At 37.1% G+C, this 18,183-nt stretch overlaps 1 protein-coding gene across 1 annotated transcript in view; it reads right to left on the bottom strand.

The window, feature by feature from the left end:
- DLG5 (discs, large homolog 5 (Drosophila)) overlaps window positions 1-18,183 on the bottom strand; it is a 73,202-nt gene that overhangs the window by 28,410 nt on the left and 26,609 nt on the right. The window contains exons 6-11 of the mRNA XM_014956332.1: window positions 14,382-14,694; window positions 7,111-7,341; window positions 5,014-5,198; window positions 4,070-4,195; window positions 3,143-3,275; window positions 446-573 (exon numbers count right to left, since the gene is read on the bottom strand). Coding sequence (XP_014811818.1) covers window positions 446-573; window positions 3,143-3,275; window positions 4,070-4,195; window positions 5,014-5,198; window positions 7,111-7,341; window positions 14,382-14,694 — 1,116 coding nt within the window. The remainder of the gene's footprint in view (window positions 1-445; window positions 574-3,142; window positions 3,276-4,069; window positions 4,196-5,013; window positions 5,199-7,110; window positions 7,342-14,381; window positions 14,695-18,183) is intronic.

The raw sequence follows: 18,183 nt of genomic DNA, 5'->3' as shown, positions 1-18,183 counted from the left end.
TCAGTAATGACTACTCTGTATTTAAAAGCAATTATTTGGACAGAGGACACTAAGAACAGGAGCGGGTTCCAAATTATCCCTTGCTCTATTCCTTTCCCCCTGCCCTCCCCCAATAGTTCACCCTCATGTCTTTCCCCAAATTTAAATAAATAGATCAAAGTTTGAGGAGATAATAAATGGAGTAGGCAAGAAACAAAGGAAAAAAAACCCGAACATTCCCAATCCTGGTGAGTTTTAAGGGATGAGTCAGATAGCATTTAATTTTTGTAATGTTTTTAGGCATCGGTGTAATGTGTTTTTCCAACCAACATTAACAGCATACCCATGACCAATGATAAAAAAGAACATGAAAAAAAAAGGAAAAACAAAAGACAGTTTATAATATGCTCATAATTAGTTTATTATGATCAACAAAAGACGAGTATCTTCCAAAGTCAAACCCTACCTTAATCGACCATCAGCGATACTTCCTTTGTCTACTTTGGTAACGAAGATCCCACAGTCTCCAGGGAGGTATGGTTCATTGACACCTTCTGCCACATCAAAACCAAGTGCTTTCAAGTCCATATCGTCCTAATAAATATTATTAACAAGTGACTCAACTGCCCTAGCAACCACTGTGCCCTGTCTCTTAGCAAAAGACATTACTGCATGTCTGTACTATGCACTTATATTTACAGGGTACCTGTACCTGTTTTTGACCAGTTCTTAATATTTCATAGTTCAATATATATGCTCCCAATTCCATTAGTTATTAGGCATCCTCTGGCATTACAACGATCCTTCTCTCTCTCAGACTAACGCAGAAATAATGTAGAAGGGGAATTTCACCAAGGAGGAATAGGAAAGCAGAAGGTCATGCAAGAAAGCATGCTCAGACATGTATAACCTGTTTTAAGGTTTGATACTGGATGTGTAATGAGAGAACACTGACATGTTCACCCAAGGGTGGGGATTACTTGGGGAAAAACGATTGTAAAGCTCTAACATCATGGGGAATCATTTTAAACAGATTAGAGGATATATACTACCAATCCTAGCCCAAAACAGATCATCCTCTATCTGAAAAGTGACAATCATTTTTAACAAATCAGTCACTGAACTACACAAGGAAATACTAATTTAGTGTGTCCTTTGGTAAATGGCAAGGTCACTGTAAAAAAACACGTTTAAAGAAAATTAATTGGGACCAACTGCTCACAAACATTTTTATTATCACTATTTTCACTGTTAAATAGTACACTTATAAAAATTAGAAAACTCTACTTGAAATTAACTGGACCAACCATCTCAGCATACTGAAGGGAGATGATACTTGAAATTTAAAATCTAACACAAAAATTAAATAGACCTTAAATCAGATGTAAGGCATGGTTCTACACACGGTTCAATGACTAATGCCCTTAAAATCAGAAGAGCAGAAAGTCTTCAGGGAAGCTCAAGATAAAACATGCAAAAACATTAAGAAATTAAATGAAGCTAAATCTGCCAAAAAATATACAAAAATCTTTATGATTCTTCCAAATGCTAGAAAGAAGTATGTAAGAAAAAAGTTCATATGGAAGAGCATGGGGCTGCCATAAAATAAAGATCCAGTAGAGACCACAGTATCAGTGCACAGCCTCAGATCTGAGAAGTGATTATTATTGCTCTCAGTTTTGAGCTGTTTATGTAGAACATGAACTTAAGCAGTAGGTGAAGTTGACGCAAAAATAAAAGGATTTAAATTTATTCAAGTCTATAATTTCCATCCTGGAGTTCAAATACTGGTAGGTCAGCAAGGATTTTCCCATATCTAATAAAGGTTGACATAGTATTATTAATATATTTTGATAGCAGCAAGTAATCCTAGTTAAAATGGCGAAGATGGCAATGCACAAAATTCGATGATAGAGGAGCTGGTCAAAAGATGAAAAAGCACAGAGAAAGAGGAATTGTTACTCCAGAAAAAAGTTACACAGTGGTCCTGATGGATCAGCATTGGTACTCAGCTCATATAATCTTTCCAATCTATATATTTCAACATATAATAATACTAAATAATATTTTTAGTATCAAAAAAGGAATATCTTAGTGGATCAGCTAGGATGCACCGTCAGAACACAGACAGATTGGAAGAGCATACAAAAGATGACCCCAAATATTGCAGTAAAATAAAAGGGATTTAATTTGACAGCAATAAATCACAAACCTTGTCATTCAGGAATGACAAAGAAATTCTGGTAGATGCAGAAGCTGCTATAAACGAAACGCAATCTGGAAGACCACCTGTGTGTTCTGTGTGGTCAAAAACATAACTACTAGCAAACAATGTGGTGTGCCAGCCAAAAATTTCTAATAGGACAGCATTCAAGACTTGCATACAAGGCAGTGAAATAAAAATTCTAGACTACAACGAAGAAAAATAAAATTAAATGGAGAAAAGTACTACTAGGACAATGAAAGGATGTAAAGATTATCTGGAAAGCTAAATGTAAGAACTTTATTTAATATGCCAAAATGGAAAAGGGATTTAACTCCCTCTACAGACAAGCACAGGAGATTAGCATCTCCTTTCATCCCAGATTTTAAGCTGAAGGGCAATGTTGCCCTAAAATACATGCTCATCATGAATAAATATTTTTAATATTTTAAAATTTCTAATCATCATATCTGAGCAAAAGTAGAAGAAAACTTCATGTAAAAGCTTAACTATTTTATGCATAGATTATAAGTGATACTGCCTCTAAGAGTAGAGGACTGGACTCTCTAATGTCTCATCTTAAATTTTGGCTGCCTTAGCCCTGCCATTTCTGCAATGAATCACTAACTTTAAAAACACTAAATGTTTAACTTAAAACATTTTTAATAGTTCATGGACCTGGATACCCTGCAAGATCAGATTGAGGAATTGTTTTTTATTATAATTCATATGAAGAAAAATACAAAGTTTGTATACAACAGCTTGGTTTTGTCAACTAATTTCATCTAGACATTACTGCACTTGCTGCACATATATGTGTTTTTTCTAGCACAACAATAAAGAGCTAAAAAACAAAATACAGATTAGAGTTATCTTTAATCATACCTAGTATCAAGACATTATAATTGACTTCAAAGCTATCCAATAAGTAAGACAATGCACTTGGTGTTTTTTACTTACTCTGTCTTTTTCAAATTCTACCACTTCTGTTTCCCATTCCAGAGAATCTGTGTCTATGGCTGAGTCGTGGGAACTATGAGCCATCAATTGACGGAATCTGGCCTCCTTTTCCAACTGATTCTCCATCTTCTCCCTAGGCAAAGCAAAAAATTATTTATACACACAGACAACACTTTTATATAGAACTGATACATAACGTTATCCTCAGGAGATACCTTATATTTTGTTTCGTAAATCAAAAATCCAAGCTGTGACAGAGATTTGCCTCATGCTTCCATATTTCTAATATTCTTGGTCTGCTATCAAATTACCTTCTTGTTCTATATATGGTTCTAACAGTCTTCCAGTTTTTGCATTATTTTTTACATGACTGAAATGCACGGCTAGATTTCTAACATCTCCCAAATTGCATTTAATTTACTCTCAGATGAGCTGCATGTTTGCTTACGAGAAGTGGGGCACAATAAATGCCAACAGCAAAACCTCTGCCCCAGCCCGTTGAGATGACGTATGAAGCACATCTTCCTTGCATTCATAAACCAGTGAGAATAGAGCTAGGAGGAACTAAATGGCAGTTAATCCGACTTCAGTGGAAAAAACCCATATTGCTTTTGTGTGTCTCCACAGTACAAAGCCTAGAATACGTGTCTCATTAATAAGATAAAAAGGTTAAGACAGTAATAATCCGGTCTATCACAATAACTTCCACACTAACTAAAAATACAGGCAGTGTTTCCACGTACAGTACCATGAATGTTGCTGCCCCACAGCTATAACAGTGTACACAATAAATGCCAACAGCAAAACCTCTGCCACAGCCCGTTGAGATGACATATGAAGCACATCTTGATTCACTTGTGAACACAGCTAACAAACCACAGTTTTCATCACAAACTTCCATGCAGTTTGATCATTTCTCTAACATACTTCAGTTCCTTCAGTTCACGCACAGCATCGTTCTTCTGCTTTCTCATGTCATCCAGATTGCGAAGAGCTTCAGCCAAGTCACTCACAGCCCGGTCTCTCTCCCTCCTTAAGTTGTCACACAAAGTCCTTCAAAAGCAAAGAAGTTCCCATTTAGTTACTTAAAACCCTATCTATGTAACGGACTAGTTCTAGCATGTTGAATAGTCAATGAAAAATTTAAAAAGCAGTTTCAAAAAATATGTCTCTCAAAAAAAAAATTATAAGGAATGGTCTTAAGGAAAAGCTTGTCAAGATAACAGAAGCTTTCTTCATCCCTTTCAAAACTTTATTTCTACTTATCTTCTTTAAACTAGCAGCAAAATATCATGATTGAAGTATTTCCCCTTAGTTCCTTACAAACGTTCAGTGGCAAATATGTTGGGTACTTTTTGTGAAATGTCCCCACAGGTAAAGAATTATTTGCAGCACTACAGCTATAGCAGGGTTAGAGAAAGCATTCCTAAAAGAAGGCATACTTTATTGTTCTTATGTAGCAGTGCTGTTAGGCTTTATGGTATTTACTAGAGACATATTATGGGTATGAAAGCACAGACAAAGCAAAATATCTTTAAGTTTCCCTCAACTTGAAAAAAAAAAAAAAATATAGCAGGGTTAGAGAAAGCATTCCTAAAAGAAGGCATACTTTATTGTTCTTATGTAGCAGTGCTGTTAGGCTTTATGGTATTTACTAGAGACATATTATGGGTATGAAAGCACAGACAAAGCAAAATATCTTTAAGGTTCCCTCAACTTGAAAAAAAAATAAAAATTACCCTGTGACAGCTATTGCACAAGTTTCAACAAGATGAAGAAAGTGCTAGCAAAACCCAGCAAGTCGTCAAATTGCATTAACTGCAGACAAGGTGTTACAAGGATCACTCATGTATCACCTAGCATTCATTTACCGTATACTTTCCCTTTCTGCAACAATCTTATCCCGCTCTTGAAAGGCCCAATCTCTCCTACACTTGGCTACTTCAGCTTCCTGGACAGCTTCCTTGAGTTCTTGGGACATTGCCTCATATTGTTTCCGAAGCATTTCAATTTCTTTGTTTGCTCTTTCTATGTCTAGGGTAGCAGAATCTTGTATCTAGGAATTAAGAGATATAGGTAAGTATTTTAGGCACAATTTTTAGGTGAATATGCATAAACAGCTTTTACTATATGCGTGTCACTTGATGCAGTCAATTCTCATGTTTTCATATAAAATGGTCATTTATCTTAATCACAACTTGGGGGGAAAATAAAGAAAAGATAAAACCTGTTCTAATATATTTCATTCAGTGGCACACAAATTTGTGTAAATACAACCTACATGAATAAGAATCCTCACTTCAAAATAACATCAGTGAACATTTCGTATTTCAAAGATAGCATTCCATGCTTCTATCTAGTTCTGCTCAGGAGACCGAAAAAAACTTCAAGGATATTTAGAAATCAGATACACTATTACAAGCAGTTACAGCACAGATTTCCTGCATTAATATCTGTTATTTACCCCGGCACAACTAGATCTACGCGTTCACAACACAGACTTGTGATCCACACAGGTCCCTTAAGTTCAAAGTAGAGCAACAGAATTCCAAAAAAATTTTGTTTGAATATTTCTTGTTTTAGACAAGAATTACCACCTTCTTCAATTAACATGTTCCTCTAACGTTCTCTATTTTGAACGAGAGAGATGGTGACAATAGTAAGACAGATACACAGAGAATCCTCCATGCTTGCAGCACAATAAACATAAGGCAACTACAACAGTACAGCCCACCACAAACACTGCAGGTCATGGGCCTGCAAACAACTGTGTGTGGTTAATTTCAATAATATAAACAAATCTAATGAATCTGACCAGACTTGTCATTTGATTAAAGATTGAACTATGGAGGAGCGCTCCTAAGACCTGAATATATCAAAGTATACAAAGAGAGACTACTAAGTCAAGATTAGTATACTTTAAAGGCTCTTTCTTTTTTTTTCTATAAATGAGTTATAATTATATTGAAAAGAAAGAAGGTGCCGACCCTTAAAACCTAGGTTTACTTTCTCACCTCAATATTAAAAAAAAAATAAATATTGCAACAAATAAAACCAAACAGAGGCTATGAAGAGTCACGTCTGGATTTTTGGTTGTCTCTTTCATTTCCAGGAATCACTTTATTCTCTTCGAGTCCACTGGCAGGAAAAAGACAATCAAAAAACCCATTCAGACCAATGAAGTGATATTAATATTTGATATGTCAATTCTGATTTGAAATCTGCCAAAGGTGAGCACCTGAGCAGGTCCATTGCTAAGTTACAGCAAAGTTTAGCCAAGCTTAGTCAGCTTCCTCGAGAAAAGCACAAGTTTCCAAAATCCTACTGGTTTTGCCATGAAGAATCAAGCACAATGAAAGATTTATTACCAGTACAACTGAAAACATTGTTTAATTGCTTCCCTGCACAGTCATTTGGGATTAGCAAATCAGTGTGACGGGCCACACCAAAAACTGTTAATGTACTGGTAAAGAGCTGGTATTCAATGAAAAGACAATACAAGTTTAATGAAAACAACCCAAAATATCTAGTTTAATATTAAATAATTTTGTATTTCTTAGTTACTTCATGAACATAAAAGTTGTGGTACTCTGCATTTTCATACTACATTCTATGCAAGCTTTTGCAATCACATGTGGATTGATGTTTAGTGTCGCACACAAAACGAACACCACGTTATAGATGGCAACAAGCCCACCAGCAGGTAATAAACTTCTGAGCCACCTGCTGGATCACAATATTTTATTTACCATCTATTCTTACAAACAGAAACTTAACATGAAGCATGACTGTTTCTCCCAAACAAGTTACGTCACTATGTCTTGAAGAAAATACATGTGTTTATTTTCGAGTGACTCAGGGAAAAGAGATTAGACACCCGATGTGTCCAGACCATTAACTATTCTCTTGAAAACTACTGACTGTTTGAAGCTAAGAAAGAAAAAGTCATCTGTGAAGACATGCAGTACCTGACGGGCTTGATAATATTCCCTTAGTAGATGGTCTCTCTGGATGATAGCTTCTGTTCTCTCTTTTCTGGCAACATCTCTTTCTTCCTTCACTGTCTCTATATCCTTGCAAGCTTGGTCAAGTTCCTTCTGGGCCTCAGCTTTGTCCTTCACTTCATGACAGTATTTTTCCAGCAACTCATTCCTCTCACAAATTGCTCGATCTCTTTCCACTAGAGCCGAGTTTAGCTCCTAAAACAAGATCCATTGTTTGCAGTCAGTTAAGTACAGAAGGAAATAGCTCATCTTTCCAACTGGATACACACTGACACCTTAAAACCCTAGAGAGTTTACCTCTAACGTTCTGAAAAACGGGAGCAGAACAGACTGTGCTCACATTACGTACAAGTAAGTACTAGCAAAGAATATTAAATGTGGTATTAAAGATATCACACCATCACATTAGCACAGTGCTATATCAAAAGTAAGCAGAATCTGGGAGCACTCACAGTTTTGAGGAATCAGTCAGACTTTGTGTTTTAAAAAAAGGCATTAAATATGGCAAAGGATAAGACTATATAGCAAATATTTTTAAGCAACTGCCTCGATTTTATAGGACTGAAATAATTTAGACAACACATCTACGTATCTTATGGCTTCCTCATAAGTTTTAAGTGGACATTAAAGTCACGTGCCAGTAAGATACCAATGTGCCAACTACAGAATGTTGAAAGACAGAACTACAGTATGTCATAAAGCAGAACGATGGTACATCTTATCAAATGTGGGACTCAACTGCGTCATAATAAAAAAAGATGTGTAAAATGTAGCTCTAAAATACAACCTGTCCTTTGAAAATAGTTCAAACTAGACACAGAATGTTGAAAGACAGAACTACAGTATGCCACAAAGCAGAATGATGGTACATCTTATCAAATGAGGGACTCAACTGTGTCATAATAAAAAAGATGTGTAAAATGTAGCTCTGCAATACAACCTGTCCTTTGAAAATAGTTTAAACTAGAGTTCCTCTCACAAATTGCTCGATCTCTTTCCACTAGAGCCGAGTTTAGCTCCTAAAACAAGATCCATTGTTTGCAGTCAGTTAAGTACAGAAGGAAATAGCTCATCTTTCCAACTGGATACACACTGACACCTTAAAAGCCTAGAGAGTTTACCTCTAACGTTCTGAAAAACGGGAGCAGAACAGACTGTGCTCACATTACGTACAAGTAAGTACTAGCAAAGAATATTAAATGTGGTATTAAAGATATCACACCACCACATTAGCACAGTGCTATATCAAAAGTAAGCAGAATCTGGGAGCACTCACAGTTTTGAGGAATCAGTCAGACTTTGTGTTTTAAAAAAAGGCTTTAAATATGGCAAAGGATAAGACTATATAGCAAATATTTTTAAGCAACTGCCTCGATTTTATAGGACTGAAATAATTTAGACAACACATCTACGTATCTTATGGCTTCCTCATAAGTTTTAAGTGGACATTAAAGTCACAGGCCAGTAAGATACCAATGTGCCAACTACAGAATGTTGAAAGACAGAACTACAGTATGTCATAAAGCAGAACGATGGTACATCTTATCAAATGTGGGACTCAACTGCGTCATAATAAAAAAAGATGTGTAAAATGTAGCTCTAAAATACAACCTGTCCTTTGAAAATAGTTCAAACTAGACTTTCTACTGGAAGAATGAGGCATTGAAACAGTTGAATTTCATGCCACTAAATTTTTAGATGGTCCAGCTCTCTGGAAGCATCCAGCTGATGGCTATAAAGAAGTAGCTATTGGCTGGATGGCTACACCTGGCTGGAAACTACTGATGTTTTGATCTCAAAAACTTTACCAGAGACAGCTGACATCTGAAAAGCAGGAGGAGGAAAGGGCCCAAATACTTAAGGACAGAAAGATACAATGTCATAAACTGACTTCCATTTTATTTTCCTCTACAATCCAAGTAAGATCAAATATTTAAAGCATGGCTGGCAATTGCATTTTGCTGTACTAACGTGACTGTTTTTGAGATGTGGCATCTAATTAGAGCTAGTCAGGCTGTTAAAACAGTTCTGTGATGGTACTGAAACAGGTATTTTTGCTGTAGAGTAACAGACAAGCACTAGAATTAATGACTCACTCTGTGAACTTAAAACATATCAGTGAATCACAATTACCAGAGCACTTGAATATTTTCAACATCAGTAAGAGCTTCTGTTGCTCTTACCTCAAATTCAAACTGGGTAAGGCTGATCTATGGTAGCTGAACCACTAACCAAAGGGCTTCACCTCTGAAGACCGAAATCCCTGACCCATCTGATGATGCAGACAAGTTTTAGTACTGGAAGCAACGTTTTGTAGAGCTTAACTACAGTCTGTATTAAATGTGCATTCAAATGCGTGTATAAAACTTACACAAAATCATTAAGTCTTTTCCAGCATGCAGCAGAGAAGAAAGTCACCAAGTATCGAGGCAGAGGAAAAGTTGCTAGAAAGCCCTTCATTAAACAGGAATTTACAGTACTTAAAGACGATTGGAAAAAATACACATTGCTGCAGTTTATTCCAGCATGCTCAGTATAAACCATCTGAGTAAGAGCAGCCATTGCCTCCAGTGGTCAGCAGTAGAATTTCACCTCTGTCTTTTTCCTGTGACATTTGCACAAAATTACCACATGACGGCACAGGGAACCGTGCCATTTGGCACTGATTAGAACAGCTTCTGTTTGGAAACATTAGAGTGGTTTGGTTTGAAGAACAATTCTGAATTTCTGAAGAATTCTTACGCTTGAATGAAGTTCTCGCATCTGAATATAGTGCAATAACCTTATACAGAATAAAACACAACAGGTCTATTAAACAGAGGGGAAAGCTGACTACCACTGAGATGAAACGCGACATTCTAAGTAGTCACTGGAGCAAAAGATTATGCCAAACAAAACACCACTGGGCAAGTAGAGGGGGAAATCCATAACATCTAATCCCTAGCTCTGAGTGGCCAAACTCATGAGAACTTAATCCAAAACTGTCTGTAGTGCAAAATCCTGAGATTTCTTCTAGCATCTAGAAATACCAGGCAATTATTACATTTTGCATGTAAATTAACCCATTATATTTAATATAAACATTTTATTTGGGCATGTATGACTAATAAAGCTTAAATATCTAACTGGAAAATTGACTGACTGACTGCATCATGTCTCATGATATGATGCCTCTTCAACCTCAATCAACCTCTTCTCCATTTCAGTTGCTTTTGCACTAGTTTGGGACACAAAAGGCACACGAGCAAACAAAATCTCATGGAAGAAACTACACTTAAAACGATCTACGTGCATACAGTGCTGTTTCAACGGGGGCTATATAACAGGGCACATAAAGCTGCTATGCATCACAAGTAGAGCAAAGAACATTAAGTTATATTTTGGCAAGCACCAGACCAATTATTCACTGACAGGATAATCCCACTTATGTTCAGGATACTATTTCAAGTGATTGTATTGCTTGATCAATAAATTTTTTCAACCTAACATTTGCCTTGCCAGACCTAGAAAATCCCTTATGCAGCTGCCCCAAGGGTCAGTACTACGAGACACAGCAACATACCTGCTCACAAGAAGAGTATATGGCAAAGGATAAGACTATATAGCAAATATTTTTAAGCAACTGCCTCGATTTTATAGGACTGAAATAATTTAGACAACACATCTACGTATCTTATGGCTTCCTCATAAGTTTTAAGTGGACATTAAAGTCACAGGCCAGTAAGATACCAATGTGCCAACTACAGAATGTTGAAAGACAGAACTACAGTATGTCATAAAGCAGAACGATGGTACATCTTATCAAATGTGGGACTCAACTGCGTCATAATAAAAAAAGATGTGTAAAATGTAGCTCTAAAATACAACCTGTCCTTTGAAAATAGTTCAAACTAGACTTTCTACTGGAAGAATGAGGCATTGAAACAGTTGAATTTCATGTCACTAAATTTTTAGATGGTCCAGCTCTCTGGAAGCATCCAGCTGATGGCTATAAAGAAGTAGCTATTGGCTGGATGGCTACACCTGGCTGGAAACTACTGATGTTTTGATCTCAAAAACTTTACCAGAGACAGCTGACATCTGAAAAGCAGGAGGAGGAAAGGGCCCAAATACTTAAGGACAGAAAGATACAATGTCATAAACTGACTTCCATTTTATTTTCCTCTACAATCCAAGTAAGATCAAATATTTAAAGCATGGCTGGCAATTGCATTTTGCTGTACTAACGTGACTGTTTTTGAGATGTGGCATCTAATTAGAGCTAGTCAGGCTGTTAAAACAGTTCTGTGATGGTACTGAAACAGGTATTTTTGCTGTAGAGTAACAGACAAGCACTAGAATTAATGACTCACTCTGTGAACTTAAAACATATCAGTGAATCACAATTACCAGAGCACTTGAATATTTTCAACATCAGTAAGAGCTTCTGTTGCTCTTACCTCAAATTCAAACTGGGTAAGGCTGATCTATGGTAGCTGAACCACTAACCAAAGGGCTTCACCTCTGAAGACCGAAATCCCTGACCCATCTGATGATGCAGACAAGTTTTAGTACTGGAAGCAACGTTTTGTAGAGCTTAACTACAGTCTGTATTAAATGTGCATTCAAATGCGTGTATAAAACTTACACAAAATCATTAAGTCTTTTCCAGCATGCAGCAGAGAAGAAAGTCACCAAGTATCGAGGCAGAGGAAAAGTTGCTAGAAAGCCCTTCATTAAACAGGAATTTACAGTACTTAAAGACGATTGGAAAAAATACACATTGCTGCAGTTTATTCCAGCATGCTCAGTATAAACCATCTGAGTAAGAGCAGCCATTGCCTCCAGTGGTCAGCAGTAGAATTTCACCTCTGTCTTTTTCCTGTGACATTTGCACAAAATTACCACATGACGGCACAGGGAACCGTGCCATTTGGCACTGATTAGAACAGCTTCTGTTTGGAAACATTAGAGTGGTTTGGTTTGAAGAACAATTCTGAATTTCTGAAGAATTCTTACGCTTGAATGAAGTTCTCGCATCTGAATATAGTGCAATAACCTTATACAGAATAAAACACAACAGGTCTATTAAACAGAGGGGAAAGCTGACTACCACTGAGATGAAACGCGACATTCTAAGTAGTCACTGGAGCAAAAGATTATGCCAAACAAAACACCACTGGGCAAGTAGAGGGGGAAATCCATAACATCTAATCCCTAGCTCTGAGTGGCCAAACTCATGAGAACTTAATCCAAAACTGTCTGTAGTGCAAAATCCTGAGATTTCTTCTAGCATCTAGAAATACCAGGCAATTATTACATTTTGCATGTAAATTAACCCATTATATTTAATATAAACATTTTATTTGGGCATGTATGACTAATAAAGCTTAAATATCTAACTGGAAAATTGACTGACTGACTGCATCATGTCTCATGATATGATGCCTCTTCAACCTCAATCAACCTCTTCTCCATTTCAGTTGCTTTTGCACTAGTTTGGGACACAAAAGGCACACGAGCAAACAAAATCTCATGGAAGAAACTACACTTAAAACGATCTACGTGCATACAGTGCTGTTTCAACGGGGGCTATATAACAGGGCACATAAAGCTGCTATGCATCACAAGTAGAGCAAAGAACATTAAGTTATATTTTGGCAAGCACCAGACCAATTATTCACTGACAGGATAATCCCACTTATGTTCAGGATACTATTTCAAGTGATTGTATTGCTTGATCAATAAATTTTTTCAACCTAACATTTGCCTTGCCAGACCTAGAAAATCCCTTATGCAGCTGCCCCAAGGGTCAGTACTACGAGACACAGCAACATACCTGCTCACAAGGAGAAGAGCCATAGCTACAGGAAAGGAAATAGAGAAGAAAACTCACAGAACTGCTATTTTACACCTTTCAGTACATGACAAAAGCAGTTATTTCTGCTTTCTGATGGGGCAGTTCTGGTGTGAAGAAAAATTGCATGCCTGTGCCCTGCCAGCATCTCGCTCACCAGTCCCAGGCTCTTTCCTCTTCTCATTCAAACCCCCTTTCAAGTCATCTAGGCAGGAGGGAACATCCAGGTATTTAAAATTTTAATTCCCTGGCCCTTAGAGCACTTTGACAAATGACTCATAGTGCCCCAATGACAGATACAACGACTAATTGTGGCTATTATCATCAGTATTCCTTATGACCTACCCCTACCCTGATTCCACTGAAATCAACAAGACCCTTCTATTGGCTTTAATGGCTTTGATGAAAGTAAAACACGTATGAAACGTATTATAAGCCTCACTCAGTGCAGAAGCTAAGTTACTTAGCTGGCAAATACGTAGGGTTAAAAACTATTCTTAAATTCTTAAAACCAGAAGTTAGTTATTTTTTAAAGCTCTGATGCCATATGTCACGATCCACATTATGTCCCTCAGCAATTTAAAAAAAAAAAAAAAAGCTCAAGCTCCACACCTTAATTTTTCATAAAGGGCATTTTGTTCAGATATAATGCTGTGAAGAAAGTAAAATGAGATTTATAGGCAATGGAATACATTTGCTTGTATCTATTTCATGCTAAATTAAGTATTTGTAAAACCAAAGGGTCAAGTCAGTGCATGTCAGCTGAAATGAAACCGAGCAGTAAATTGTGTTTTGGAAATCTTAACAGCATCGTTGTAACATGGTTGTGATATAAGCATTTCAAGAACACATGGCTGAAAAATACAAAGTTCTGGTTTCACACACTTCAAGGCATGCCCGAGTTCTAGTGAAAAATCTTCAAAATGTCCCCTTTAACTTAAAGGCAGGAGGAGGGCAAATGAGTAAGAACATGCATGTCAGCACAGGCTTTGCATAAATACTTGAGACTGCTTTATCGTGTACCGTTTTAAGTCATAGTAGATAGTATCCAGTGGTTCCTGTAGAGGTTAAAAAGTTTAAAATAATGAATATTTAGAGCTATATGGTTACAGAGAGCATTACTTGAAAAGGCACAGAAGACCAACGCAGTAAAGGAAGGATTTATAATCAGAACAGAATTAAGTCAAGTGAACAGCAAATTTCAACTGACAGGTATTCTATTCAAAGATGCAATCTTAATTAATGGATAGTAAAAAGGAGTGCTATAGGAAAACATCAGCACAGAATTTCTTCTTGGCAGTACATTCCTATTTTCCATTAATCAGTCACACATTTCTGATTCTAGCACCAACAATGCATACCCATCTCCCTTCCCCATCGAAATAACAGGTACTTATACCTGTCTTAAAGCTTCCATCTCTTCACTAGCCACTCGCTTCTCGGAAGAAGTGTTCTTCAGTTTGGACTCTGCAAGCTCCAGCTCTGTTTGAAGCTTATCTACCTCTTTAATGACTTGATCTCTCTCACTCATTATGAGGCGGTATTCATTGAAAACTGAATCCCTTTCTTCCTTGTATTTTTCTGCATCCTTTGCTGCTTTCAGCTGCATTGTTTTGAACCTTGTCACCTCCGACTGTAATCGCTCCATCTCTCTCTGCAACTCTTTGTTTTGTGCTGTGGCGTTGCTTAGTTCCTGCTGTACCGATTCAAATCTAAAACCAAGCAGAAATGCCAATAAAATACTTGTTCCTCATTTTCCTTTTTCATACATTAAAGATTTGGCTGGATAAGCAAACCCATACACTGGTAAAACACAACCACAGAGGACATCTTAGACAATGTACTCTCACTGCTGCAAAATAAAAGTTAGACTAATTATTACTTTAGGAATATTAATAAACCTTTAGGAATATTAGAGAACCTCTTTAAGGAATTGAAACATAAAAATTGCTAGAAATAATTTAGAGTTAGTTGAATTATTAAAAGTAAAATTTTTATCAAGTTATTCTAAAAGGAATGCAAACATTGCCATTATTTAATAGCACAAGTTTCATCTTATTTTTTGTGTTGAGCTTTGTTCATCTTAGAATCTAATTCCTTCTCCCAATACACACTCCCAGGCATGTAGGAAGAAGAGAAACAAATGCAGAAACTGAAAAAAGCACAACAACTTCCAGATGCTCAAATATGCCACAAAGTTTGTAATGGACAATTTAGAGAAGAAAAAAGTAGGTTTACAGTAAAAATGGACACAACGGAACTAAAACCATGTAATCCAAACATTACTGTTTGCTTTCATCAGTAGGTCATCCAGTAAAACTGAAACTGTCAAAAGGAAATTTTTAAATTTTAACAAAGAAAACATACATGCTTTATCACTACATCTACTGAAGTATGGCACAGTCAAAAAAGGATGTAAAAGGTTTAATTTCAAAGTAGTAAATTTTGTGTTGCTATTGACAAAGCATTCTTAAAAGTGGGACCCAAGAGCAGTGTTTTACCACAACTGGACACTAAGGTCCCCTTGCATGTTTTTTCCAAAACTCCCTGGTAAATGCCATTGACAGAAACATTGTACCTAACCTGAGACTTTCAAGTTTAACCAAATTTCAGGTGCCCACAAACCTCTGGCAGACTTTATTTTCTCTCTCTCACACACACGCTGTTTAAAAGTGCAATTTCTTGTCTAATCCAGCACGTTGCCTGACCTTTCCCAAGAGAGAGCTGTAAACCCAGTTTCAAATATTTCCTTGAAAGCCTCGGTGCATTCAAAGCATTGCCATAGCGTTACTGAGGCATCTGCCAGTAACTTCAAAAACATCACCCTGCTCCTTTTGGGAAATTCTTCAGTTTAAGAGATCATTGGGCTGGCAGTATAGAAGACCTAACATATTACAATCCAGATTTCTTTTGCCTTTTCATAACCCCGAGCATGAAGGTAAGAAGAATATACTATAGAAGTAGTACAAGGATATATCAGAAATTTAACAGAGAAAATATTTATCAGAAATTTAATGCCAAACAACCTGACTGCCATGCGAGAAACCACAGTACAATTAAAAACTATTTGGGCATCAAATCAAGGACAGCACTGGGAAGATACAGGAGAGAGGGGAGGAGAAAAGATTTAAGGCAATGTTTGCCAAACGAAAAATATGTCATCAGTAAGGAAGGAAAAGAAAAAAAAAAAAAACATCAAGGAGAAAAAAACCAAACAACCCACCGAATCCCAACCAAACCACACCAAGCCTACTGGCATAGGGAACTGACCAGACAGGAAAGTCTCTGCCATAGGGGGATACTCGTGTTAAATAGTGATAAAAAGCCTCCATAAAATCCTGAAAGCAAAGTTCCAGCTGAAACACCTTGGTCCCGCTTGACCTTGCATTGCCTCCCAAGGCAGCTGGATCACATTTTCACAGCTGCCTTCTGTAGAGAAAAGCCCATTTTAACAACTGCTGTGAATGGATGGCAAGCAGCAGAGTTAGATGGGTCAGCAGCAGCAAGCATGGGTTTATAAAGAGCAAGGAATACTGAAGAGACCCCTCACCTGGACTACCTGCTTTGTTTTCAACACAATTACAAACTAGAGGCAGATTTGTCCAAGCACCAGAGTCCACATTCAGAATGCAGAGACACACGAGTGGCCTTTTTCTGCTCTCTTTAAAAACTATTTTGACTGTGTTTACACCTAGTATTATTTAGTGCTGCAATATGAAAAAACATTATTGCTGCAATTTCTCACCCATTCATCCTCAAACTACCAGTTTGTTACGTCTTATATTCTGACAGCTATACTCACCTAAAAAGCGTTTTAAAAATTTCTGACCAGTCACCCAGAGAAATATGGTCTTGGTTATGAAGAAAGGGTATAAACATAAAACAAATAAAGGTTGCTATAAATAGAAACAAGTAAAAAAAGAAGGCCAGACCCAAAGCCAAGCAAATAAAAGGCAAAAATTCCTGAAGTTCAGTTATATTAATTTAGCTGGATCACTGATTCACAAGAATATCTTCCATGAAATTCTTAAAACCAACCACTGCTCAGTGTCAAACCACACCCTCCTCTCAAGAAGGAGACCTAAACCTCAAGGGCATAATAAGGAATATGTTGAGCTTCTGCATGTATCATCATGGTCGCAGTATTTCTTGTAGTAGATATTAAGCTTTCCTTCACTTTCAGGAATCCATGGCAGAGTCTGTTAAGTAACTTATTCTGTTATTACTCATGTTCTCCTATAACTTAATTAGATGTATCACAACTACGTACATGCTACTCATGTGTACATTATTGTCTATTCTCAGTCTCACCTTTTGGAAATACTCAAAGTCTATGAACGTGGAAAACATTTTTGGCATTAGCCTGTGGGAGTTGTGTATTATCCCTGACTTCTGTCAGTGCAAACATTCTCCACACGCCCACAGATACCCTTTGGAGTCCTTATGTACAGCATCATTCCTCCTACCCCATACGGGTATCTGTGTAGGCTTCGTATGAAGGAGGAGCAGAGAGAGGTTAAGTGTGGTGTGACACAGTGTCTCTGCCCTTCTGTTTTGGCACTTGTGCTGCTCGCACCAGCAGCACTTTCCCAAAGAAGTGAGACTCCCAGGCATCTGCATCCACTGAACTCTGTTGCCAGCCTGAAGCTCTGAGTCCCACACAGTCTGCAATTCTAATGTCAGGAAAAGTTAACTTATGCTTGAGAACATCTTCATTTGCTAAAAACCTTTTAAAAATTATATCATCCTAGTGACTCTTTTTTTTTTTAAAGGAGATATATATTTTGCTAGACTCACCACCCATTAAAGAGTTCATTTGGAAGACTAAGTCTGAGGTTTAATAAAACTTCGGTTGTATTTCACTCCTGTGTCCACAACAGAATAAACATAGCTTGAAAGGAAGACCATCCCTTTCTCACATGAGCTCAACAATGGTTAAAATTCCTTACCCAATTCCAAAACCTTAGCTGGGAAATCCTTTTCTCAAGAAAATGCACAATTTCTCCAAACAAACATCTCTCTCACACCTTCTAGGACCTTCCAGAAAATCTCTATATAGAAGCACATGCTTACCCATCACCCCAAGACACCCCATAGATACTAGAGAAAAATTTTAGGAAAACCAGTTAGAAAAGTATTTATGATTCGACCGCAGAGAAAATAAGATGCTACATTAGAATTGTTACTGCTTTCACAGCTTA

This window comes from Calidris pugnax, unplaced genomic scaffold (genome assembly GCF_001431845.1).
Source record: "Calidris pugnax isolate Ruff unplaced genomic scaffold, ASM143184v1 scaffold196, whole genome shotgun sequence".
Lineage (NCBI taxonomy): Eukaryota > Metazoa > Chordata > Aves > Charadriiformes > Scolopacidae > Calidris > Calidris pugnax.
The sequence above is the reverse complement of the archived record's forward strand: the minus strand, read 5'-3'. Positions and strand labels throughout refer to the sequence as shown.